Source organism: Antedon bifida, chromosome 6, assembly GCF_963402885.1.
Source record: "Antedon bifida chromosome 6, ecAntBifi1.1, whole genome shotgun sequence".
In the NCBI taxonomy this organism is placed as follows: Eukaryota; Metazoa; Echinodermata; class Crinoidea; order Comatulida; family Antedonidae; genus Antedon; species Antedon bifida.
The window spans coordinates 24,064,451-24,089,442 of record NC_136231.1 but is presented as its reverse complement, the minus strand read 5'-3'; the positions used below and the strand labels follow the sequence as shown (position 1 = coordinate 24,089,442).

General features: G+C 35.0%; 5 protein-coding genes across 10 annotated transcripts in view; 1 reads left to right on the top strand and 4 right to left on the bottom strand.

The window, feature by feature from the left end:
• Positions 1–15,846, bottom strand: part of LOC144844558 (EF-hand calcium-binding domain-containing protein 7-like) — a 24,212-nt gene extending 8,366 nt beyond the window's left edge. Inside the window, exons 1-4 of one of the 5 annotated variants that reach the window (XM_078701520.1) lie at positions 15,508–15,846; positions 1,239–1,404; positions 869–934; positions 279–424 (exon numbers count right to left, since the gene is read on the bottom strand). In XM_078701520.1, the coding sequence (XP_078557646.1) occupies positions 279–424; positions 869–934; positions 1,239–1,386 (360 nt within the window). In that variant the 5' untranslated portion in view covers positions 1,387–1,404; positions 15,508–15,846. Of the gene's footprint in view, positions 1–278; positions 425–868; positions 935–1,238; positions 1,405–2,052; positions 2,195–15,507 lie in introns of those variants that run through there. The other 4 variants (XM_078701519.1, XM_078701523.1, XM_078701522.1 and 1 more) reach the window with 4 other exon arrangements.
• Positions 3,671–5,724, bottom strand: LOC144845742 (uncharacterized; the record flags this gene model as incomplete). The annotated part of the gene is made up of 2 exons (XM_078703171.1): positions 3,671–4,013; positions 5,480–5,724. Coding segments are annotated over 2 exons (375 nt in total), but the record flags the coding sequence as incomplete, so codon positions are not given.
• On the top strand, positions 6,732–24,992 carry LOC144844557 (A disintegrin and metalloproteinase with thrombospondin motifs 3-like). 2 transcript variants are annotated; one of them, XM_078701518.1, is made up of 19 exons: positions 6,732–6,871; positions 7,431–7,514; positions 8,264–8,411; positions 9,453–9,558; positions 10,199–10,339; positions 10,590–10,740; positions 10,871–10,981; positions 11,670–11,803; positions 11,966–12,029; positions 12,454–12,550; positions 12,736–12,875; positions 13,061–13,181; positions 13,773–13,856; positions 13,962–14,125; positions 14,637–14,841; positions 15,146–15,281; positions 15,762–15,975; positions 16,294–16,433; positions 24,509–24,992. In XM_078701518.1, exons 1-19 carry the CDS (start codon positions 6,815–6,817, stop codon positions 24,657–24,659), a joined length of 2,448 nt encoding a protein of 815 aa, XP_078557644.1. In that variant the 5' UTR covers positions 6,732–6,814; the 3' UTR covers positions 24,660–24,992. The 2 variants fall into 2 exon arrangements, with proteins under 2 accessions (XP_078557644.1, XP_078557643.1); XM_078701517.1 differs by lacking the exon at positions 24,509–24,992 and adding an exon at positions 16,667–17,431 and having other exon boundaries at positions 16,294–16,432.
• Positions 17,403–19,079, bottom strand: LOC144844569 (uncharacterized). The gene is made up of 3 exons (XM_078701539.1): positions 18,663–19,079; positions 18,422–18,515; positions 17,403–17,694 (listed from the first exon to the last, which is right to left on the bottom strand). Exons 1-3 carry the CDS (start codon positions 18,995–18,997, stop codon positions 17,476–17,478), a joined length of 648 nt encoding a protein of 215 aa, XP_078557665.1. The 5' UTR covers positions 18,998–19,079; the 3' UTR covers positions 17,403–17,475.
• Positions 19,975–22,471, bottom strand: LOC144844567 (uncharacterized). Its single transcript, XM_078701536.1, has 3 exons — positions 22,078–22,471; positions 21,510–21,603; positions 19,975–21,014 (listed from the first exon to the last, which is right to left on the bottom strand). Exons 1-3 carry the CDS (start codon positions 22,425–22,427, stop codon positions 20,775–20,777), a joined length of 684 nt encoding a protein of 227 aa, XP_078557662.1. The 5' UTR covers positions 22,428–22,471; the 3' UTR covers positions 19,975–20,774.

Genomic DNA, 24,992 nt, shown 5'->3' with positions numbered 1-24,992 from the left:
TTGTATAAAAAAAAATTATTTACCTAAAAAAATGTAATTTAAAGCAAAGAATGGTAACTCTGAAAAGTGAAACATTTTTTTTTTCTACGGGAGGTGATTAACTTGATTACAACTGCGAAATGGCCTATTCAAAGTCCTTTTTTTTTAATTAATCTTCATTTCATGTTTTTTGGGGCCCGACAATACATCTTTAAATGTATTATGAATAGCAGACTTTCTAGAAAATCTGACATTTTTGGCCAGCCCAAATATGGGAAGGTACTGTAAACACATCTTACCCCAGTTAAAACTTTTTTTAATTCTTTATATGTAATAAAGCCATCTCCATTCACATCTATCTTTTTGAAAGCTTTCTCAAGTTCACGTTCATTCATCACTTTTTCATCTTTCATTATCTTGCAGAAGTCTTGATATGCTAATGAAGCTAGTAGAAAATAATAAAAACATTGCATTAGAGCCCGTTCAGACTTTGAAATTTACACATGTAATGGTGGCGTGTGGTGTAAATTTTAAGATAAACAAGCTGTTTTAAAAACCCAACTCATGAGTTGAATTGTTCAATTACACCTTAAACCGCAAGCTGATTAACCCACAATATAAGGAGCAATTTGTGTAATAAGATGCATGAACTATGAACTTGCTGGGTAAATTTTTACATTAATTCTACATTTTCGTAGTCTGAACAGTTCGTCTTGTTAGTCCAGAGAGTAATTTAGGTTAAACCTGTAATTAAGTTTGAAGTCTGAACACAGCCTTATACACTTATTTATTAAAAGAATTTTCCATAGAACTCATGGATGGAAAACTTTTGTTTTTTACTGTTATGGAAGTAGAACAATATTCTTAAATTAACGACATTAGTACTTACTTGTATTGTCCTTCCAGTATGTTTTAAGGCTCTTCTGTGAGGGGTTACGCCCAGCATGGTGCAACACTAAATAAGTAAAAAGAATTAATTATGCAAGTTTAACAACAAACAAATGCAAAAATAAATCATATTGATTGCTAGGGTTTGGACCAAGTGGTATTTCAACATCTTTTGTACAGTAGTAGGTGGTGTTTAGTGATAAATCAGAAAGAATTCACCATACTGTAGGTAGATTCAGAGGACGACTCAAACGATCTGATCTTTTGAAAAGGAAATATGGAAACTCTTAAGACATGTTTTCTGTGGCAGTACCCTATACTACTAGTCACCCAGCTACCTGGGTATATGGATACTTTGGAGGTCTGCTTACTTTGAACGAGCTGGCTTTTGGATTTGATATTGTCTTTTATGTTGCCAACAATCAGCTTGTACGTCATTCGGCACTCATCATCAATGCTTTTCTCATCAGGATCCAATGCACTGAAGTTAGATGCACTTTTAAAGCTTTTCACAGACATTGTCAGGTTTAGCAGCTTCTTGATAAAAGAATGAAAAGAAATTATATTTTTAAATTGTTTATATAGGCCTAGGCCTATTTTCAACATCAAAATATGATTAAATATAATCAGGCTCATCATTATTTACCCATTTTTAAGAGATAACAACTTTTTAAAAATAATCAAAATCATTATTATTGGTGAACTGAAAGTGGCTTGTATACTTGGCCTAGCTGGCTAGGGTCTAGGCCTATGATAATCTAGTTAGGGCGGTCCTACTAACAACCGCCAGGCCAGGCTGCAGGCAGGGCGGTCCTGCTAAACACCTCCCGCCCGGGGCTACTACCTGGGGAACACTGGAGGCCTAACTAAGCCTAGGCTAGTGCTGGCTAGTAGGCTAGGCCAAGCTAGCCGCAGCAGGCTACGCTAGGCCTAGCCTAAGGCTAGGCCTAGACTCTCTACTTTATTACAGGCCTAGCCTAGACGGACTGCTACCCCTTATAGTAGTAGCCTAGCTAGCCAGTCTAGACTAGGCCTAGGGCCTAGGCTAGTACTTACTCCTAGTAGTAGTAGGCCTACTACTCTCTAGGCCTACCTAGATAGGCTATACGCTATCCTAGGCCTAGGCATATGCTAGATTACGGCCTAGGCTTAGTCAAGTCTATCATAAACGTTTTTGTTGACTACCTTATCTTGTTATAATGTAGGCATATATGTTAAAAAGCAATAAGGCCTACCTAGGAGGCTAGGCTAGTCAGTCATTTCTCTCTCGAACCTTTTTTGTTTACCACCTATATTTTAATGAACTATGACCCAACTTTGATCACTAAGAACTATCCTCGTTCAAAAAGACACAAAATATTTTTTAGGAAAAAAATAAAAATTACTGATTCCAATAAATGAATTACTAATTTTTAAATGTGATTAAAAAATACAGCATAACTTACATAATCGTCTCCTTTATTTTAAAAATATATAAAATAAAACACGAAAATCTTATACTGTAAAATATAATATGATGAGCACTTTTTCGTGATGAGCGCCATCATGGACGAGTAAAAAGTTTTTCCTAGCGTTTTTCCTAAAGATTCAATGAGTTGTAAGTTACAATCAGATAAAACTTCTGATTCAAGGCATGTGTGTAATTGAGCAATGAAAAGGTATGTTTTTATTTTCAGGGTTTGATAATAATAATTTGATTTTTTAAGATTAAAAACTATTGTCTGATGGGACTTTATACACCTTCTTCTATGAATATATAATCTTGACAGTAGACCTACCGGTACTGTACATTATACTCATTAAATTTTCTTAATTATGAGCCGACCAATCGGCGTCTTATTTACACAACGTGCTTAGCAACTAAAGCCAGATGTCAATATCATCAACTTGTGGTGGGTACGTAATTCCGGAAATTATACTAATGTGTTCATTGTACAAATCATACGCATAAGAACTCTTTTATCGACCGGACACTCGGCAAATGTCGGAAAAATATAATTAATTTTTATATTTTATTTAAATCAGACGGTTATTGTCACGTGTTGTTTTTATAGAAGTTGAAACCGATTGCTAGCTGTTATACGAAGACCGGGAAATATGATCCAAATGTCGACTTGTGTCGAATCAAACTAAGTATTCTTGACAGGTAGAAACTTCAGTTTATGGTTTGACAGCACACAGCATCACGCACCTTAAAAATTGTCATAATTCAATGTGTCGGTTTATGAAGTATCTTTACCTTCAGTTTGTGCTGAATGTTGGCTTAGACACAGTTTGAAGTTAACAAGAAGCATGTGGACATCTACGTTTCCTATTGTTTTGGCCGTCATTGCCGTAACGAATTCCGTCCAGGTAAGAAGGCCTAGGCTAAATTATAATTAGATTTAATAGTTTGGTTATTGTTTACATGCCTACTTGATCCATTGAAAATGGTATTTAATGTTGTGCTGGTATATAAATCACGAAGGCCTAGATATTGTATCATACCTCCATATTATATTAATACATTTAAAACAGTAGCGGATCGATTAATAGGCACATTTTAAACTCTGTATAGTAGAAACGAATTCGATCTAAAGTTATAATAAACGTTATAAATATGTTTTAGTTTTCATGTTTTGATAGATGCATTTAAGCATCTCATGAGAATTTGATTATAGGCGCGTTGAGGGATTCCGCCATTAATCATTTGGTTTTATCGGTTTGTCATTTCCTTTATTCATGAGTCACGGGTGTTAAATTCGTAATTAATATTTTCCTCACGCACTGAGGAGCTGCTTTAAGTTCCTTTTAAGTCCCCCTTTGAACCGCAATGCATGCAACAAGTAAAGTTGGTACCGGGTCGTTTCACTGAGGGTAATAGCTTACTTAGAAAAATGTATTTGCCGCAGAAGAATTCTCTGATCTCCCCACCCCAATATAACACCCCGCCGATCATGGTGCATTTACAAAAAAAACAGCAGTTTAAATTTTATATGCCTACAAATAGGATCTCGATGTTGTTTTGTTCAATCTTTTATTTGCTGAAGGAGTAAAGGGGTGGGGGGCGTTGGAGAAGAGGGTGAATTTGTCGAGATTGGGGAGTGGGAGAGGTATGATGGCAAGTCTGATTAGGCCTACATGCGTGTTCCCAAAGCAGCCTCGCACTATAAGTTTCTTTGTTTCAACGCCAATTATGTTACGGTTTCCTTAAGCTATGAACAGAGAGATGATTATTAAACCTCAAATTAGGTAACGAACAGTAATTAGTTCCATCTGATCGGACTTGTCACGTCGCACGCTTTTCACACCGAACAATAAGCCCTTGTGTTTAAGTACTCAACTCAAAATGTCACTCAAAAACGCGAAGAGGAAATATTGTTGACACCAAACATTTAGGAGTATTCATTTTTATTACATTGACTTCTCAGTGAATTTCAATTTATAATCATCACCATAATCACAATTATGCCTAATTTATTTAAAATTATGTTTTAATAAAAATGGTTTTTTTTTCAGGTAGACCAAATTGAAAATATTTTATTTAAATCAGGTAGGCTACTGAAATTAATAAAAAAATATATTTGGCCGAAATAACTCTTTTTGGAGAACCTTTGGTATTAGAGGTCTTTCTTCCAATTTCTGCTGCACACACAAAATGTATGGATTTTTGTTTAATAAGGCACCACCAGTATTTATTTATAACAACTCAGTTGTTTTGAAAACTCGTATATTATTATAGGTACCTGTATAGGCTCAGACAAGGAGGTTAAATACAGTTTAAAAACATGACATACAGCACTAGTAATAATATATCGCGTCGTTCTTTCTTATTTTCAGATACAATTGTTGTACCATACAAATCAACTAAACATGGTGAATTCCTTAGTTTTGATTTATCAGAAAACGTGCCGTTATTATATATTACTATTAAGATTTACGATATTAAGTATACAATGGACTTGGTAAGAATTGAAAATAGGGAAATGTTCTCTGTTAGAACATCGAACAATCGTTCAACTACATACGACATAGGCAATGGATATTATGCAGGGAACATTTATGGAATCTTGTCAACAGTTCAAGTAAAAGTAAAGTATGGAATGGTAAGTTGTTTTAATTATTTTCTAAAAAAAATCAAGAAAAAACATTGAATTTACAAGAGTAATCTACAAGTCGAACCAAGTTTGTTAAGCCCCAGATAGAAGATTAAGATAGTTAATATTTTGGTCTTTATTTTTTGAGTGTGGGTTTCCAAATTCTTGAAGGTTTTATTGTTAATTTCCCCCATTTTTACAATATAGAGCACAGACATAATTATGAAGATGTAAAGTGCTATACGTTCCCATTATCCATGAGTATCCGATGTCATTAGTTTGGGGGTTGGGAGATTGTGGGTGTTGGGGAGGTTGTAGGGGTTGGAGAGGTTGTAGGGGTTGGAGAGGTTGTGGGGGTTGGGAAGGTTGTGGGGGTTGGGGAGGTTGTGGAGTTGGGAAGGTTGTGGAGTTGGGGAGGCTGTGGTGGTTAGGGAGGTTGTGGGTGTTGGGAAGAAGGTTGTGGGTGTTGGGAAGAAGGTTGTGGGTGTTGGGAAGAAGGTTGTGGGTGTTGGGAAGAAGGTTGTGGGTGTTGGGAAGAAGGTTGTGGGTGTTGGGAAGAAGGTTGTGGGTGTTGGGAAGAAGGTTGTGGGTGTTGGGAAGAAGGTTGTGGGTGTTGGGAAGAAGGTTGTGGGTGTTGGGAAGAAGGTTGTGGGTGTTGGGAAGAAGGTTGTGGGTGTTGGGAAGAAGGTTGTGGGTGTTGGGAAGAAGGTTGTGGGTGTTGGGAAGAAGGTTGTGGGTGTTGGGAAGAAGGTTGTGGGTGTTGGGAAGAAGGTTGTGGGTGTTGGGAAGAAGGTTGTGGGTGTTGGGAAGAAGGTTGTGGGTGTTGGGAAGAAGGTTGTGGGTGTTGGGAAGAAGGTTGTGGGTGTTGGGAAGGTTGTGGGTGTTGGGAAGGTTGTGGGTGTTGGGAAGGTTGTGGGTGTTGGGAAGAAGGTTGTGGGTGTTGGGAAGAAGGTTGTGGGTGTTGGGAAGAAGGTTGTGGGTGTTGGGAAGAAGGTTGTGGGTGTTGGGAAGAAGGTTGTGGGTGTTGGGAAGAAGGTCGTGGGTGTTGGGAAGGTTGTGGGTGTTGGGAAGAAGGTTGTGGGTGTTGGGAAGGTTGTGGGTGTTGGGAAGAAGGTTGTGGGTGTTGGGAAGAAGGTTGTGGGTGTTGGGAAGAAGGTTGTGGGTGTTGGGAATAAGGTTGTGGGTGTTGGGAATAAGGTTGTGGGTGTTGGGAAGAAGGTTGTGGGTGTTGGGAAGGTTGTGGGTGTTGGGAAGAAGGTTGTGGGTGTTGGGAAGAAGGTTGTGGGTGTTGGGAAGAAGGTTGTGGGTGTTAGGAAGAAGGTTGTGGGTGTTGGGAAGGTTGTGGGTGTTGGGAAGAAGGTTGTGGGTGTTGGGAAGGTTGTGGGTGTTGGGAAGGTTGTGAGTGTTGTGAGTGTTGGGAAGGTTGTGGGTGTTAGGTGTGTTTGACCAGTAATTTCACTCTTCCATAGTGCGACGGTTGATGTAACAACTTCTTATAATTAATTTTGCAGCAAGGTGTAATAAAAGATCGGGACCATACATGTATAATTGACTACGTCACGAATGATGAAGATCAGTGCCGTCAAAATGGCTGCCCCCATGTTCTTTACTGCCACGCAAATAATAACGGAGTAAATCCAATTGATGGTGCGAGTAGTAGTTCAGTTGAAAGTGAGTCCACTTGTTATTAAACCATTATTGTTGGCGCTATAAATGCTTGATTCAAATAGATAATGCCTAATTTGTGTAACTATTTAAAATTAAATAATTGTATTATTTTTATTAAAGAATCTGTCCAAAGAGCACGCAATCGTCGGTCCCTCAAAGGACCGGTTCGTTATATCGAAACATTGCTTGTTGGTGAATTTAGTATGAGTGAATTTTACCAAGATACCGTGACTGAATATTTAGAATCACTGATATTCAAGGTAAGCAAACCTTGAATCCTCTTAAAATATTAACAACTTATCATCATTATTACGCATAGTCCAAATCACACATGCGTTTAGGCTCGTTAATATCTCTAGGACGCAGCGCAACGACGTAGGCACAACACAAGCGAGTTGCCCAATATCAAGCAACAGTTTGGATTATCCATCCATCCAAATTACTTGCGATGCGTTTTAAACGTCCTTGCGTTGCGTCTAAAGCGTGGTTCCCACCTAGAACGCAACGCAGCGACGTATTGACGCAAAGTTCTGTATTGCGTAATCACAAGTGGGAACTGACGATGCAACAGTGCTGCAAAAATCGCAGGATTGATTTCACGCAGGCGTGGACAAACACAATTATTGGACAATTATTGGAAGGGAATTTTCATACGTTGCGTCGGTTGCGTTGCGTTGCGTCGCTAGTGGGAACTAAGTTTAAGTGCGAATAATCTTTACAGGTATAATAGCTATTAATTGAAAGTAAATAAGTCACAGAGCAGAAGTATAATATATTATTTATTAATACTATTACTTATTATTTCTATTATTTTGTTAGGTCAATGAGATTTTACAAGATGAAACGATCGGCATAAATATTCAAATTATCATCACCAAAATAGTTCTTTGGAGTGAACAAGAGGTATTGGTGAATGTATATAATATCACTGGCAGGCATGATATAGCAACATTTTTAAATTATCATTATTATAGTTATACCTAATACTATACATTGTAGGAAGGAAGGAGGAGTCATGTTGTAACTAGTATCATTGATTAGCATTACTAATTCAATGTATCTTGTATAATAGTAATATTTTCTAACATTGTAAAATAGGCCTACAAAAATAATAATTGTATACATTTGTCGTAGGAGTCATGTTGTAGCTATACTATACTATCTTGTATAATATGGACGACGATGGATCGCTTATTAATGAAATACCTTAAATATATTGCTAAAATATTTACCGTGATATACCGGTACACTTTTCTAAATAACGAATTTATAATTCTTTTTTTTAATCAATCAATCAATCAAATAAATTTATTTCTCAAATAAAAACAAAGTGCAGATAACATTTTCTAAAATAATAGATAATAAATGAGAAAAGGGGTACCCCACTGGAAATTTAAGCATTAAAATGTGGGGTCCAGGCAACATAATTAAGTAAGGTAAGGTAAGAAACATGTAAAAAACAATATGATAATGAACAAAAATTACCGTATTTAACTTAAAACAGATATATTATGACCTTAAACAATAATAGTAAAAAAAGGGCTTTTCATGAATTTGAACTTAAAACAGATATATATTGACCTTAAACAAAGGGGTTTTCATGAATTTGAACTTAAAACAAGATCTAAAATTAATAATTTTTTTTAATACAGTCGGCCAACAAAATTGTAAAGACGAGTTTACAGCTGAGTCGTAGCAGAGTGTGCTCGTGGGCTAGGATGAATCAAGACATTGATGATGCAAGCGAAGATCATTATGATTTGGCCTTATTTCTTACACGGAAGGAACTTTCAAAATCTGGTTAGTGCATTTGCATTTAGTCAATTTGTTTTTAAGCGATTATGTATGTTTATCGTAAACTAAATTTGGCTCACTCGGAAAAATAATAAACCCGTGACTAGTGCGTCTTGCACGATAAGCGGGACTGAACTTTTATTTCAGTTTTAATAATTGAGAAGGTAGTATTATTCATCAAACTAAAATAACAATATAGAAAAATAAATTTGACATTTAAAAACATCCACACAGTGTGTGTATTGAATTGCTTTACACGCACATAACCAAAACATTCTATCTCATAGGATCCCTGAGCGGAATTCGTCAAATATAAAATAAGGTTTCGGAGAAATATTACAATATCTGCTTTGTACACTAATCCATGCTCTTACAATATCTGCTGTTTAAATTTGTATTACAATAGGAAACACTCTTTGTCGGATTAATTCGTTCAAATTTGTCCGTGGGATAAACCCTCTCTAGTACTAAAGTGGTGTCCAAAAAACAGTCTCCGAGAGTCGGAGGACTTATGCCGATATTTATCGTGGTGTGAGAACCTTCCGGTTAAATTGTTGTGATATATTGAAGTTAAGCAAGGGAATTAATTATCATCATAACTATGCAATGTAACTTCCAAGAGGGATTAGAGCAAGTTGTATATTTTTTAACAGACACGCCAACTCGCCAATCAGCGAGTTGGGTACTCACATTGTAAACAAATAGCGAATCTCGATATGTTTTTGTATGCATCGGAGTATTTTTTTTTAAAGAAAGATGTACACAAAATTGTGTACAAACTGCAAACTGTACTTTAGCATAGGAAAAATATTATGATTCCATGCTCAATTGAATTGTATACGTATGACCCATAAGTTCTCTCACGCCAAACAACTGATTCTGAATTTAATAGAATTTATTAAAGGGACAAGTAAATTTAAGTCTCTATTAAAACGACAGGCCTACAAAGTTGTATATCGTTTGGTTCCTATTGTAGTTTTAACTCCCATTTCATTTTATTGCGAAATAAAAATTTAAAAACAAATTTGCTAACATTTTGTAATACAGGTTATGAACAAAATGGCCAGATGTGTAGCGAGTTTAGAAGTTGCGCTTTAGTACAAGACGAAGGCTTCACTACCTCATTTGCAATCGCTCAGGAAATTGGTCACCTGTAAGTCTCGTAAAATGATTATTGGAGTTCATGCCAAGAATAACAGTTTCTCAACCATGTTGATTTCTAAATTGTACCATTTTGCTTGTTCTCACACTCTCACAAGTTATTATAGTCTGTTATTCCCTATCTCATTTGTTGTGGTCTGTGTGATTGTGTCCAATTCTAGTGATTGTCAAGTCCCTATATCCTCTTTACTTTAGGCCTATTGCGTTGGTGCGTCCAATTCCCTTGCTTGCTCTAGCTAGTCCCTATATCCCCTTTACTTGTAATCTGCGGATTGCTTTAGTGTATTCAAATTTCATAATTGTTTGCCCTAGTCATTATATCTACCCTACCTGTGGTCTGCGGGTTGTGTTTGTGGTGAGTCCACTTCCCTTTTGATCTAGACCCTATATCTCATTTACTTGTCTGCGTGTTGCTTTTAGTGCATTCAATTCTCATTATTAGTCACTCTAACCTGATATTACCCCTATCAAAGGGCCTTTCGGTTTCGTGCTGTCATTTATTTTATGTAATTCGGCTTCGAACGAATAGAGAAAACGTGAATGCAAAACAAGAACAAACGTTGTCCTGTATTTGTCAAATTAACAATTTAAATTGCTATTATTATAATAATTATTATTCTTTCCATTTTCAGACTCGGGTTGAAGCATGATGATGACAATGGATGCGCCGACGATATCTTTCGCGGTAGCATCATGTCAAAAGTCATCCGGTCAACATTCATTCGATATCTCTGGTCAAATTGTAGTCGAGAAACCATGCAAAAGGATATCAAGTAAGTATAATTGTAGCGTATTTATGATTGGGGTTTATTTAATTGATTTTATATTATTATTTCGCCCGTGGCTTAAAGGCTGAATCACGGCTAAATCGTGGCTAAATTGACACTTTGTAATATTGTAGGCCTGTGATAAAACTCTAATTTAGGCCTCGTTATTACTCGGTTGGAATCCCCTTTTTCATGATGCAAATGAAGTTAACAACTTTGGTCTAATATCAAACATTCGTGTTTTAAATTATTCTAGATCATTCCGATGTTTACGGGACTATCCGCTGTCTATTCCATACCCACAGCCGAACAGGAACATCGGAGAGAAATTTTCCTTAGACGAACAGTGCCAATACATTTACGGTGAAAACTACACTGCCTGTCCATGGGTCACGATAGAAAACAGGGTAAATATTTGCATTATTTTAATATTGATTGCGCTGATTAAGAAGTAGGCCTACAAGCACATTACTCAATTAATATAAATATATAGGCCTAAAATGTCAATGTTTTAACACTACTGTATCATTTTTTTAGGCTGACCCGTGTAATATTCTACTGTGTCATAATCCGGATAAAAGCCGTAATTGTATTCCAGAGAAACGGCGCTCGCCGCCATTAGATGGGACGCAATGTGCGCCAAATATGGTAAGTTACCTCCATCTTTACACTCGCTCCAAAAAATAAACTTATATCTCATTTTATAAATAATGTTTCAGACTATGCTATGATATGCTTACTCTCGTTCACTTATCCAACTCAACCTCTGATGCAGTTGCACTGTCACATTTAAAATAAACATATAACGGTCTTATATTCTTATTTAAAAGATAGCTCCGAATTCAACATTTTTATAAAATATAACCCTCTGCAGCAACATTGATAACAACCCGACTAAAGCAGAACGAGCGTGACATAAGCCCTACTTTTAAAGGTGGTGCAGACAGGTTTATGTTTTAAAATAAGAATAATCATGTTAACCCCGGAGTTCCCCTTTAAGAAATTAGTAAGGAAATCACAGCGTAATTGTTTAATCACCATCATCTCTGAAGGCTCTAAAATAGCGAAGGAACTCTTGGGTATAACATTTAAACGCACCCCATATTTAATATTTATTGATGTACACGTCCATGCTTATAATTATGTTTATACATGATCTTCATCCAAATATACAATCGATCTTCATTCAAATATATAATCGGTCAAACAGTTTACAAAAACATATCTGATGATTGTAATCGGCTATAGATTTCAGCACAGTGTATGCTCATAGCCTCTCCAAACACACTAATATATACGTAGGTTTGATTTTTAATTACCTTGCTGTACTTTACAGTGGTGCCTGGGAGGACGATGCTTAGCTTACAAGAAACGGAATGGGGCATGGGGTCCATGGAGTGCATGGGGGCCTTGTACTAAATCGTGTGGGATTGGTGTTAGTAAGAAGACAAGGAGGTGTGATAATCCACCGTAAGAATCTTCATTTTAATGGTTCATACCATACTATAAACTTATTACTGATCATTTTCTGATGATATATTGACACCGATGATGATATTAGTTGGAATGGGATTAAACTAATCAATTACTATTACGATTAAGAATAAAGTTCACCTTCGCTATATTTCACAGTCCTCTTAAAGGTGGCAGAAGATGTAGAGGTAAAAGTAAAGATTTCAGGTTCTGCAATGCTGACGTAAGTATAATGCAGTACTTCTAATATAATAAACATTTTAGTATTGTTGGGTGCACATAATGAATATAGACGCCCTCTAATATAATAAATGAAAGGAAAAAATGGGTTGTGTGGTCGGTAAAGCTTGGTTCCCACTTGCATGCGACGCAAGTACGTAGGCCGCACGCATTGACCAATCACAAGCGATGGATTATTCCAACTGCCGCTTGTGATTGGTCGATTCGGTTGTGTTGCGGCTTACATTACGTTGTGTCTTGGTGGGAATCAAGCTTAAAACATAATTTTCTTACTGAACTACTAAACGGGGCTGAACTTTAAAGACATGGTTTGGTTCAAGAGTAGAATTACAAAACATTAACAATGCTTCTCTAAATTAATTAAATAATATTTAACAATGCTGTTAATTGGGTTTTTTTTTTATAAGGATTGCGTCAGACCGACTGAAGATTTTCGGGAGTTACAGTGCCGACGTCGTTCCAATGACGCAGATAACCTATGGGTACCATATGTTACTGGTAACGGTACGACACAAAAACAATTATTATTATTATTTAAAAAAAAGTAACTACAATATTTTGAATAGTTTTGACAACAATTGTCTACTATCTTTAAATATTTCCGACAATAACTGTCTATTATTTTTTAATATTTCCGTTACGAGCTAATCTGTTAGAACGTTAAAAGATAATCGTCTTTTTTAAAACAGAAGTTGCAAAGGAACAGTGCCAACTTTCATGTACATCGCTTCTAACCGGATCCATTAACAAGACAAGACAAAATGTTATCGATGGAACACGTTGTAACTACGACGATACTAATTCAGTGTGTGTCAATGGAAATTGCTTGGTAGGCCTAACTATGAGAATTTTGGTTAAATCACAAACAGTTCTCTGATTTAACTAAATATGGGATTTCATCTAAGTAACCGTAAAAACCAAATAAACATCTTCAATGTTCAATTTACAAAGGCCTAAAGTCTAAACTAATGTCAAATATGTTTGTTTTATCCATACCTGCCTGGTTTTATTTAGCTAGTTGGTTGCAATGGTATCAGAGGCTCCAAGCGTGTCCATGACGTATGTGGTGTATGTGATGGAGATGGCTCGTCTTGCCATCAGAAACAGGGACAGTTTAATGGAATTATAGTGCCATGTAAGTCAGTAATGATGGCGGTCGAGGATGTTAAAATAGGACCTAAAATTGTGAAATTAAGTGCTGAATATTATTCATATTATTCGTATTTTTTGCATTGTAATTTCCAAAGTTTAATTAGAGGGAGGGCGGTGTGGGGTTTACGCTGCCTCGGATGCTTATAAATGTCTATTCCTTGACGTCTCAGGGCAGAAATCATCCTAGACATTCACAAGTCTGTAGTATTGTCTTTAAGCCTTTTTTAAAAAATTTCAGTCCACCAGTATGAAACGCCATATGTGACAAAATATTTATCTTTTTAGTAATATTAGGTAAAAAAATCAGTCTACTCTAAAATAATCCATGCTCGAAATACAAATACTAATTTGATTTAAAAAAATGAGGAATGTTATATACACAGGTACCATATTCATTAAACTATAGGAAGTGGTTACTCAACTAAATGTCTCCGGGGAAACGTTAAAAAAAACTCTTTCCAGATGTCTAAAACATTTCAAAATGTTATCGTTTATCTCCTAAACTATTGCAGTTATGATATTTTAAGTTTTGTTTAGTCCGATATCAGTGTTATTGTTGAAATTATCTTTTCAGATGGTACTGAAAGTGTTGTGATAATTCCTAGAAGGGCAAGAGAAATAGTCATATCTAAGCCAAGAAATTTATATGTTATTTTTGGTAATTTTTTTATCCTTATCTATTTAATAAGATAATACAATAAAGTGTACAATATATGTATGTATATACATTTTTATTTGTGACAATATCATTTTTTTTATTTAGTTATTGAAGACATAGTATCAAACCACTATGTTTTCGAGAGTTCTAACAAAAATGAAACTACAGGATTTGCCGTATGGGCTGGTACGAGGTTTGCGTATGAACTTGGTAGAGAGAGGGAGTTCATAGCCGCCAAAGGACCATTGCTAAAACCCATCCGTGTTATAGTAGGTGAAATTATTATCACACAACCTTTCAATCGATCGAGTCATGAAATAATGATATCATTTAATTGTTATCTGCTTCAACATTTTTATTAAAATAACTATAGTCAACATAATATATATATAAACTTTATTTACTCATGAGACTGATGTACAGTAGGCCTACAACTCGTTCAACCAACATTGATTGTTTTTACACAAGTTCGTGATATTAGCCTACTAATTAATAATTCCACACCATATAAATACGAAAAAATAAAAGAAACATTTTGAAATTGAAAAGAAAAATTACAGCAGAATCCCTTCCATCAATACAGGTACTTCCCGCGTGAACGGGAACCCCTATTCTACTTAACTGTACAGTACAGTTAAATTGGCTTAGAGTCACTTATATTCAAAACATATGTGCAAACTATACATAGGCCCTACTTCTGTCTTCAATTTGATCAGTCTGCCAAGAGAAACAACAAAGACCCATGACACATATTCATATTTATTATTATTATTACTTTAGGTGAGTTCAACGGTTGGCTATTCACGTTTTGTTGAAGTACGATACCAGTATGTTATACCTACTGAACCAGACTTGACCACACCCATTCCTACAACTACAATTGCAACTACAATCCCGTCAACAACTCAAAAAACAACCGTTGCTATACCATTATACAGATGGGAATCATATGGATGGTCACAGTGTACACAAACGTGTGGTGGAGGTGGGTAATAATAATTATTTTGTACTTTCAATTCGAAATGAAAACATTTTTTTTTTTAGCGGAAGAGCAAAATTATACATGACAACGGAAATCCTCGATAAAAGTGAGCGGGGATGGTGCGTTGTAACCCGAATTATACGTATAACCAAATTCGAATAGTGTGACTGCCCAATTTAAAATTCAAGCCTCGCTTGAAATCTCGATCGCGGCGAGTCGCGCCAGCCTTGAGACTGTAGTGTGACCGTCCGTAGCCATAAATACCCGCGCGAACTAACACATTTTATAATTGTTATTATATTTTTAGGTTGGCGATATTTTCAGCAAGAGTGTCGAAATACAAAAACCCGCGATCGTGAGGATGATTCAAAGTGCGATTTCAAAATCTTTACACCAATGTCTATCCGAAAGCCTTGCAATGAAGAGGAGTGTGCTACGCCACGGTCCGTTATTTTACCAACATTTTTGTTATTATATGAATAATAATAATAATATCTAGAAAGCTCTCTAAGCTTTCTAAGCTCTCTACACTATCAAACTTTATATGACAACAAATTGTGATGTGCCTATATATAGACACGATGACGTCATATCACTACCATATTTGGGTGCATCACATTTTTTTGTTCGATAGTGTAGATCGAGCTTTACAATCTGTACGTTTCTTACCTTTATTCTTCATTCTTCATTCTTCCTTTACAACATACAGTAGTCAGCGCTGAATCTGCCGTCCGTACATAATAATGGGTAAATTCCTATCAAGCCTAGGCCAAATTGTTGACGCTGCACACATTAAATAACAAAATGTAATCGGTTAACGCCTTCCTTACCTCTGTACAATTTGGTCACAAATAACCTTAATAATATCCTATGAAGTAGATTTATATCCTTTTTTTAATTTACGGTGTACAATTTCCTTGCAGGTATCTTTGGGAAACAACGGGTTGGCAACGTTGTTCAAAGCGATGCGGTGCTGGTGGCATTCAAACGCGGTCTGTACAGTGTGTACGCTTGTACAACGGCACACAAACATCTGTACGTTCCAGCAGGTGTCAAGGAATGTCTCCGCCACCTGTTTCAAAAACATGTAATCAGAGACCATGTCCTGCATACTGGAAAACAGGAAAATGGTCCCAGGTTGGGTTTGTTTGTTTGTTTATTTTTTTCTTTCTTTTTTTGTTTGATTCATTCATTCATCATTTATTCATTCATTCATTTATAAATCTCTTACCATGTTTAATACTTTTCGTAAACATTACAGATCATTTAAGAGCTACTTTTGAGAACCGCTCAAAGCTAAACTACTTTTTGCTTGCTTTTGCTATTCTCCTTGATATCGAATGTTTTAATATTCATTTTTAACTTTGCATCTGTAAGGTAGAAGAAAGAACGCTTCGAATCGAATATTACTCGATTTATTTATTTATTTAATTTATTTTTGTTTATCATTCGCAGTGTTCGGTAACATGTGGACTGGGAGTTAAAATGAGGTCTGTCAAGTGTTCCAAACCATCGAACGCGGATAGCGAGTATGTGTGCTATGATTCTAAGCCAAAAACAATAAAACAGTGTCTCAAACCGTCTTGTGATGAAGGTTAGTGTAATGTCTAGGCCCGTCAAATTCTCTAATTTATTTATGGTTATACAACGGTATTGATTAAATTCAATATGTAAAGCTTTATAATTCTAATGAATTATATGAACATAAAAAAAAATAATTGATTGATCTCTATAAGCAAACTTTAAACGCCATGCGTGCCAACATGTTATCAAATAATAAGTCGAATTGCCGCAAATTAACAGTAGTTCTATTTATTGTTAATTGCAGGGTGTAGAGTGGTGAATAATCCCATGTGTGGACCAAGTTTATATGAAACATACTGTACTCTACGTGGATATAGAAAGTTTTGTTGTAGATCCTGTGAGGAAATGGAATTTATTTTCTCAAAAAGTAAAAAGAAAGGAAGAAAGAAAAAATAATTTTGTAAGAAAGAAGTGAAAGAAAAGAAAGAACCATTATTAGGCAAACATGTTGTCGACAGATCCATAAATTGAAAAGATTATGGTGGTCTATTTGTAAACCTACTTCAGTTACTTAGTTTAGTTAGGATATAACCCAACTGTCCGTCTATTTATGTATAATTAGTAAGGTATCATTATTAATATTTTATACATTTATATATTTAACGTTATGTAGTCTAACATTGTAAGTACTTTAAAATGGAACTATTATGCTGTACCGTGATCTTAATCCAACGAATAAAAAGTAACGAGATATAATTAATAATTAATTTACAACAACGCAACGATGGCCTGTTACAAAATATGTATTTTGTTTTTATTTTCCCCATTATTAAAATAAATAAATGTTGTTGAATGCAGGAATTCGCCGATGATCAATGGACGATGGGAACGCGTCGACACATTATGTTACTGTACATTACATAATCATTATTACAAATCAATCATGCATAACGAGTAGTAACCAGCGCCATCACATCAAGAAACAATTTACGTCAAATAAAAAGTTATTTATTAAAATTGAACATTTCGATTAATTCGACATAATGGAAAGAACCTATACGATCGTCATAAGAGTAAATACTTTATCATGTTAAGCTTTATGTGGACCGGCATTTACATAATATATGCAGAGCAATCATTTAGCAGTATTTTTTTTATATAAAATGCGCTCTCCCCAGCTGGTACATCCAGATAACTAACGACTGCCAGATCATTGTGCCCAAGTTTTTCCAAACATTGGCAAGATAGGCCAGGAGCACATTCGACAGATACACACCTGTATTCTTGAAATATTTGTTCGAGTTTGAAAACTGGTGGTTTTGCAGTTGGAATCTGTTAATGACAATTATTCTTTATTAAGCTCTGTCTACACTATCAAACTTTATGTGACAAAACAAATGTGATGTGCCCATATGTGGACATGATGATGTCATATCACTACGTTATTTGTCAAATTAATTTGATAGTTTAGTCAGAGCTTTATGTTTGGGTTTTCGTCATAAGTTTACAACGTACTATCAAACTTTAAGTGAAAAAGATGTGATGTGCTTAACATGGACATGGTGATGTCATATCACTACGGTACCATATTTTTGCATATCACTACCTTATTTGGGCACATCACACTTTTTATTTGTCAAATTAGTTTGATAGTGTAGACAGAGCTTTATGTTTGGGTTTTTGCCATAAGTTTACGGTAGCTTAATAAAGTACAGTCTCAAATATTTACAACTTTAATTACGGATTTTGTGGGTATTTCTTAAGCGTCAAACATTCATGCTTTTTAAAGACAAAAATTGAACAAAATTAAAGAAAAAATCATATTAGTTATATAGTAGGCCTACCTATTAAAAAAAGTTTTAAACAAAGGTCAAATCAGTTAATATTTAGTCCAGTTTAGGTTATCATATCTGAAAAGTAAGTTTACAGTAGGCTACTCTCTTTGTTTTATTTTCAAATCTGCAGTACATCGGAAATATCAAATACAAGCTGAGCAGGAGTAGCCTACCTGTATATGAGAGTATTTCGTTACAAGACCTAGCGTATCAATATAACTTACTTGAGGAATGTAAACTGGCACTCCATTTCCATCCAAAGCCAGACTCAAAGATTTGTTGACAACCTCCAGTGAACACACGTTAATATTAGCCGCCCTTCATTGAAGTAAAATAAAACAAAATAAGTTAAATTTAACCAAACTAAGTTCTACAAAATTAATTGTGTTAATATTATTAATTATTTAGAATGAGACACCAACAACATGATGCTACATAAAGAGGCTATAATGAAAACTTACTTACGCTCTTTTACCGAAAAAACAGCTTCCCGTTTTGTTATTATTACTCATCTCCTTAAAATATTCATGATACAATTGTAGGAGCGCGCGCCCTTGGTTTTTAGTCAAATTTATCGGCGGCACCGTCGTGTTATAGACTCTATCCCGACGTTCATCGCATGGTAGCTGCATAAGTTCTCGATAGAGGTTGTTCAGTATTTCTGCTTGCTCAACAGTCAACGAAGGAGGGGTCACAACTGGATCAGTTGGAATCACGTCTGTTTCAGTGCAATCAGTTGTGCTCCGACATGATAGGGAGCACTGAATCAGTGCAAACAGCATAAAACTAACAGCAATCATTGTACAGTTACAGTAAATGTATATACTCACATCAAATCCTACAACACTTATATTAGTTTCCGAGTAGATTCTAGGCCGTGACACGAGATGCCTTATAAGGATTTTGTTATTAATCAATCAGAGGGAAAAAGGAAATTAATCGGGTGCCCCTGGAAGGCTCTGTCTTTTTCATTGATTTTCTCGCGAAATAGAGGGAGATGTTTATACAATTAAATTATTTATATAGTTATACCGTATTATTAATTTTATAGTTTGAACATTAAGCGTATTATCTCATGAAGCTCTATGATAATGACGTATTAGCCTGAGTGATCTAATGAGTTATCAGCCTTTAATATTTAATAAAATATTAACAGCCTTAATAATAGACGTATTTTGTGCGATGCTTTTTTTTTATAAAATTACTTTCGTTTACTGATGCAGATGGCCGCGTCATCAAACCCACATCTTAAATGACGAATATAAATAACATTCATCTGGCAGTAATGTCTCCCGAGTTCTGCTAGTACTGACACATTTGATCCTACCTAATAGGCCTGGCTATTTTTTTAAGACGAAGACTTCTGTTCTCACATTTTATTTCATGTGAATTCGGTGATAACAATAGTTAACGTATATGACTAAGGACTTCCAAACACTTCTGTTGTGGTTGTCATTTTCATTAAAGGTGAAGACAGAAATAAAATTATTATTATTATAATGATGTTTCGAAAACACACTAAATACTGTTTGTTATAGCATACTGAAAGTGACGTTTCGTTTCGTTCCGAAAACTGTTGTTAAACTCATTAAATACTGTTTTTATAGCATACTGAAAAGCATGCAGTTAGCTTAGTGACGTTTCCTTTAAAGAATGATCTACCCTCCGGATTCAGTCTTATTGCCTGTGTCAAAGTTCATATCATATTTCGCATAAGCATTTTCGCAAATTGTATATAGGCCCTATCTTATAATCAAACATTATTACTCGATTTTCGAGTAGCGTTAATTCATTTATTTGACAAAACAATGATTTCAATATCAACAAGAAGTTTACAAGCAATAACGTTAGAAATTGTATCAAATTGTACCGTAATAAGAATAAACAATACTAAAAGCAGAAAAATAACATAACTTTTAACCAGGATAGCCCAAAAACTATATGTATAGGCCTATATATTATTTTATTATATATTATTTAAGCCACTTTATCTAGTAGGCTACTGGGTATGTTGATCACAAACTTTCTTAAGATCTGCCTACACTATCAAACTAGTTTGACAAAAAAAAGTGTGATGTGCCCAAATATGGCAGTGATATGACATCATCATGTCCATATATGGGCACATCGCATTTTTTTGTCATTACATTTATAGGCTACTACGGACGATAACGATCTACGATATATATACATTTTCCTACAGAAAACAAAAATCAGAAATGTTTCCATCCTAATAACCACAACCAATAACCAAATGACGTCATGATCAAGAAGTCATGACGTCATGATCATCGTTGCTTTATTTGAAGATTATGTGACCTATACAACATTTTATATTTATTATTCATATTTATCTTATTTGTGTAGTGTTAAGTTGTCTAAAAGTAATTTTAATATGATGAAACATATCATATTGTTTATATTCAATATCCAAAGAAACAACTTAGGTAAAATAAAAACACACTGGGTCTAATCATGGAGGGAAAACAATTTTTTTTCTTCCATGGTCTAATCATTGAAATTAAAAATGTAGATCGTTCTAAAAAGTATATACCAAGCTGAACAATTGGTTGGCATTTACATAAGATATGCTGAACAGTCTGTTAGCATTATATCTTGGACATAAAACTTACATCCTAGGCCTCCTGATGCACATTCAGATGGTGTTGCATTCAGATAACTAACGATTGAGCGATCACTGTGCCCAAGCTCGTGCAAACATTGACAAGATAGGCCTGGAGCACATTCGTCAGATGCGCACAGGTATTCTTGAAACGTTTGATGGAGTACGTAATATGGTGGATTTTCAGTTACAATCTGTTAAGTAAAAAAATAAGACATTTATTGATTATTAGGTTGGGGTTTTTCGAATTGTTCGTGGTCCGCGGCCAATAGAGTTAATGTCTCTGGTGTTGACTTTGTTGACATTGACTGCCTGATGTTTATTGGCCCATTGTTTTGTACTGCCAGTACATTTCTGTGAGGTACTGCTTGTCAGCTCATTTTTATCAACTCGAGAATAAACACATTTTTTGACAGGGTAGTATTATTTTGCAAATATACTTATAAAATATTGATAATTTGAACAAATAAATATTAAAACAAATGTTCATCAGACATTTCTACATGCAAATGTATTTTTATTATAAGGTTTTTAGCAATATTTGCACAGCTAGCAAGGTCTAGGCCAAGCTAGCTAATAATAGTAGTAGTAGCCTACTAGACATAGGCCTAGATCATTTGCGGACTATGATAAATGCGAAGTTGGCAGTCAATGGGTTAAATAACAACTCGGGTTGTCAGAATACTTACTTGAGGAATGTAAACTGGGTCACCATTTGCATCCAAAGCCAGATTATAAACTACTTCAATAGATTCAAATGAACATACGTTACTAGTAGCCGCCCTTCATTAAGTAAAAACAAACATGACAGGTTTTTTTCATTATTTTTTCATTTCATTTATTTCACTTTACAAATAACGTATATAAAGTGGAGGAGCCTGAAACTGAAAACTTATAAGCTTGTAGTGAATAGGCTCCTCAAAATGACAAATGTAAACATTAGACCTACTTTTAAAAAAATGCTATTAGTTAAACCTAAGACAAAACTGTTGTCTCGGGTTAAATACACCACCATTTCATGTCTGTTATTAGGGACGTACCAAATATTAATTAATATTTTAACATTTAACATTAACATTTAATTCTTTGCATTCTTGTTCCAAAAAAAAAAGTGTTCTATTTATGATTATTCAGCAGTTTTCACTGTTCCACAGACAAATCAGTAGGGTGGTATCACATTAGAGAATTTTATGGTCATATAAAATAATAACTTAGTACATTTATATGAAATATAAACAATAATGGAAAGAAACTTACGCCTTTTCACTGAGAAACGAACAGCTTCCAGTGTTGCTGCTGGAAATGTTACCGGTGTCGCTTCTATTTTTAAAATATTCAGGATACAAATCTAAGAGCGCGCGCCCTTGGCTTTCGGTCAAATTTATCGGCGGCACTGTCGTGTTATAGATTCTCTCCCGACGTTCATCACATGGTAGCTGCATAAGTTCTTGATAAAGGTTGTTCAGTATTTTTGCTTGCTCAACAGTCAACGAAGGAGGGGTCACTGGATCATTTGAAATCACGTCTGTTTCAGTGCAATCAGTTGTGCTCCGACATGATAGGGAGCACTGAATCAGTGCAAACAACATCAAACTAACAGCAATCATTGTATCAGTGGTTATGGCTGTGTAGCACTACGGTATCACCTTAAATAGTTTCCGAGTAGACGGATGGTGACTTAAAATGCCATATTAGGCTTTTATTACTTTCGTTTATTATCGTTTATTATGGATGAGAATTATTATTAAACAATTGGTTGTGTAATAAATAACAGTGTTATTGTAGGCATCGGTACAAATGGTACTATTATACCTTGGATTATTTATATCTAAATATACATAATTCCTCAATGATTATACAAACAAATGTAAAACCCCGTCATTATAAGAAATATATCGTGGTGTGAATCTTTCAACCGATCAGTAATTCAACAAAACACATAAATTTAGGCTAAACAACAATAACAATTTCTGGGAATTATTGGTGTAGGGGTGGAGGTAGGTGGGGCAGGCGTCCTTGGATCAGATGAGTCGTCTAAATTTATCCAACATTCAGAACACTTCGTATATGCCTAATAAAGGGACTAATTAAGTTTGACTCTTTACCAGACAATTTCAATATAATGTACGTATGTATTGTTCATAACATAACAGTTAGTGAACAAATAATCTATTGAGCATGCGCATTGTTATTGCGTTACTGTCTGGACTATTATGAGTTTTACTTTTTTCTGATTGATGACAATTTATTTTGAAGAGTATTAAATAGTACTGTAGTTAAGTAGTATATAAACCGAGCCAGTATCACAACCGATGCATTGACCAGGGAGTTAATAACAACTCCCTGCATTGACTATGTGTTATTAAGAAGGAATCAATTTGGTTATAGATTCCTCTAAAAAAGTTTTATTCTAATATGTGTATGGTGACGTACTTAGTGTCTCGCTACGAGTACGAGTGAATAAAAACAAAGTTTGGTTCTTGGATGCAACGCAAGGATTTTATGACGATGGATCATCAAACGAAATCATTGATAATATTCGTTTGTGTAACGTTCCAACCGTAATAAAATACACCTTTTGGATATGCCTTTGTAAAGGTAGCCTCTCCACACCTACGTCATCCAAACACCATTTTTAAAGGCTGGACTGGTATTGTTATATTCATGACGTAAATGCATTCCTCTGACATTAGTATGTTTTCCGATTTACACCGGAATGCAGCTGGTAAATAAAAGGGGAATTCCGTGGCTCTTATTTTTAGGATGTAGGAGAAATCCCGATATAAGGCCATGTTGTTAATGTTGCAATTGACCCGTCTGTAACAAGTAGGCCTACACCCGTATAAAACAGGTATACGCAGATGAAACTGAACGCAAGTTACCTGTGAAATGTTTTGCATACAATATAATTATTTTATAAAACAGTGGGTGTGATTTGGTGATTTGCCCGACGGTGGGTGGTGGGGGTTATTCTAGGTCGAGGAGACACCGAAAGAAATACTGTATATTAGTTTTTGAAGATTTATTTTTATCAGGAAATATAATTTCTTCTCCCGACAAACAGAGTACAATACTCAGACAATCCCTGCAATAATCATGATGTAGCAATTGATTCCCGTTTAATAAGCTGCATACAATATAACAATTATAATATATAAAAATAAAATAATAGTAAAATATACTGTATATAGCCTAATACAATAATTATAAGTAAAATAATATCGAGTGGTGACGATAGGGCATGCGCAGTCGCTTATTTCACAAAAATATAAAGTCATTAAAAAAGAATATTATTCTACAGAAAACGTTAAGAAACGAACTTTTCCAAGAAAGCTATTTTGTATATGTAGAAATCATGTAGAAATACTAAGTAGGCCTAAATATGTACTTATTGTTGTACAAACAAGCTAACGCCTGTTGTTTACCTAATAGAGTCAAGTCATTTCCTTTGCAGGAAGAATGTAATACATGGTTAGTGTAGGCCTAAACAATGTGTAAACAATATGAAAGAAGAGTTGGATTGGAGTTGACGAAGGAGTTCTTCCACCCGATTCCCAGTATCTCCACATATCATACACACATGTATTACCAAATATTCCTATGATACTTCGGAAATAGATCGAAGTACCGAGAATCGGCTGGTTCTTCCCAGTTTACTACCAAAATTATTATTATTGTTAATTTCAAGGTGCAGAGTGGTGAATAATCCTATGTGCGGACTAAGTATATATGAAACATACCGTACTCTACGTGGATATAGAAAGTGTTGTTGTAGATCCTGTGAGGAAATGGAATTTATTTTTTCAAAAAGTAAAAAGAAAGGAAGAAAGAAAAAATAATTGTGTAAGAAAGAAGTGAAAGAAAAGAAAGAACCATTATTAGGCAAACATGTTGTCGACAGATCCATAAATTGAAAAGATTATGGTGGTCTATTTGTAAACCTACTTCAGTTACTTATTTTATTTAGGATATAACCCAAATGTCCGTCTATTTATGTATAATTAGTAAGGTATCATTATTAATATTTTATACATTTATATATTTAACGTTGTTTAGTCCAACATTGTAAGTACTTTACAATGGAACTATTATGCTGTACCGTGATCTCAATCCAACGAATAAAAAGTAACGAGATATAATTAATAATTAATTTACAACAACGATGGCCTGTT

Excerpts from the sequence above, each read along its gene's own strand:
- LOC144844557 (XM_078701518.1), top strand. The coding sequence starts at position 6,815 with ATGAGTGAATTTTACCAAGATACCGTGACTGAATATTTAGAATCACTG. Across the intron at positions 8,412-9,452 it reads GAAGGAACTTTCAAAATCTG|GTTATGAACAAAATGGCCAG; the intron begins GTTAGTGCATTT and ends TTTGTAATACAG. Across the intron at positions 12,030-12,453 it reads TCAGGTTCTGCAATGCTGAC|GATTGCGTCAGACCGACTGA; the intron begins GTAAGTATAATG and ends TTTTTTTATAAG.
- LOC144844569 (XM_078701539.1), bottom strand. The coding sequence starts at position 18,997 with ATGATTGCTGTTAGTTTTATGCTGTTTGCACTGATTCAGTGCTCCCTA. Across the intron at positions 18,516-18,662 it reads TGTTTTTTCGGTAAAAGAGC|GGCGGCTAATATTAACGTGT; the intron begins GTAAGTAAGTTT and ends ACTTCAATGAAG. Across the intron at positions 17,695-18,421 it reads TGCCAGTTTACATTCCTCAA|ATTCCAACTGCAAAACCACC; the intron begins GTAAGTTATATT and ends TGTCATTAACAG.
- LOC144844567 (XM_078701536.1), bottom strand. The coding sequence starts at position 22,427 with ATGATTGCTGTTAGTTTGATGTTGTTTGCACTGATTCAGTGCTCCCTA. Across the intron at positions 21,604-22,077 it reads TCGTTTCTCAGTGAAAAGGC|GGCGGCTACTAGTAACGTAT; the intron begins GTAAGTTTCTTT and ends TACTTAATGAAG. Across the intron at positions 21,015-21,509 it reads ACCCAGTTTACATTCCTCAA|ATTGTAACTGAAAATCCACC; the intron begins GTAAGTATTCTG and ends TTTACTTAACAG.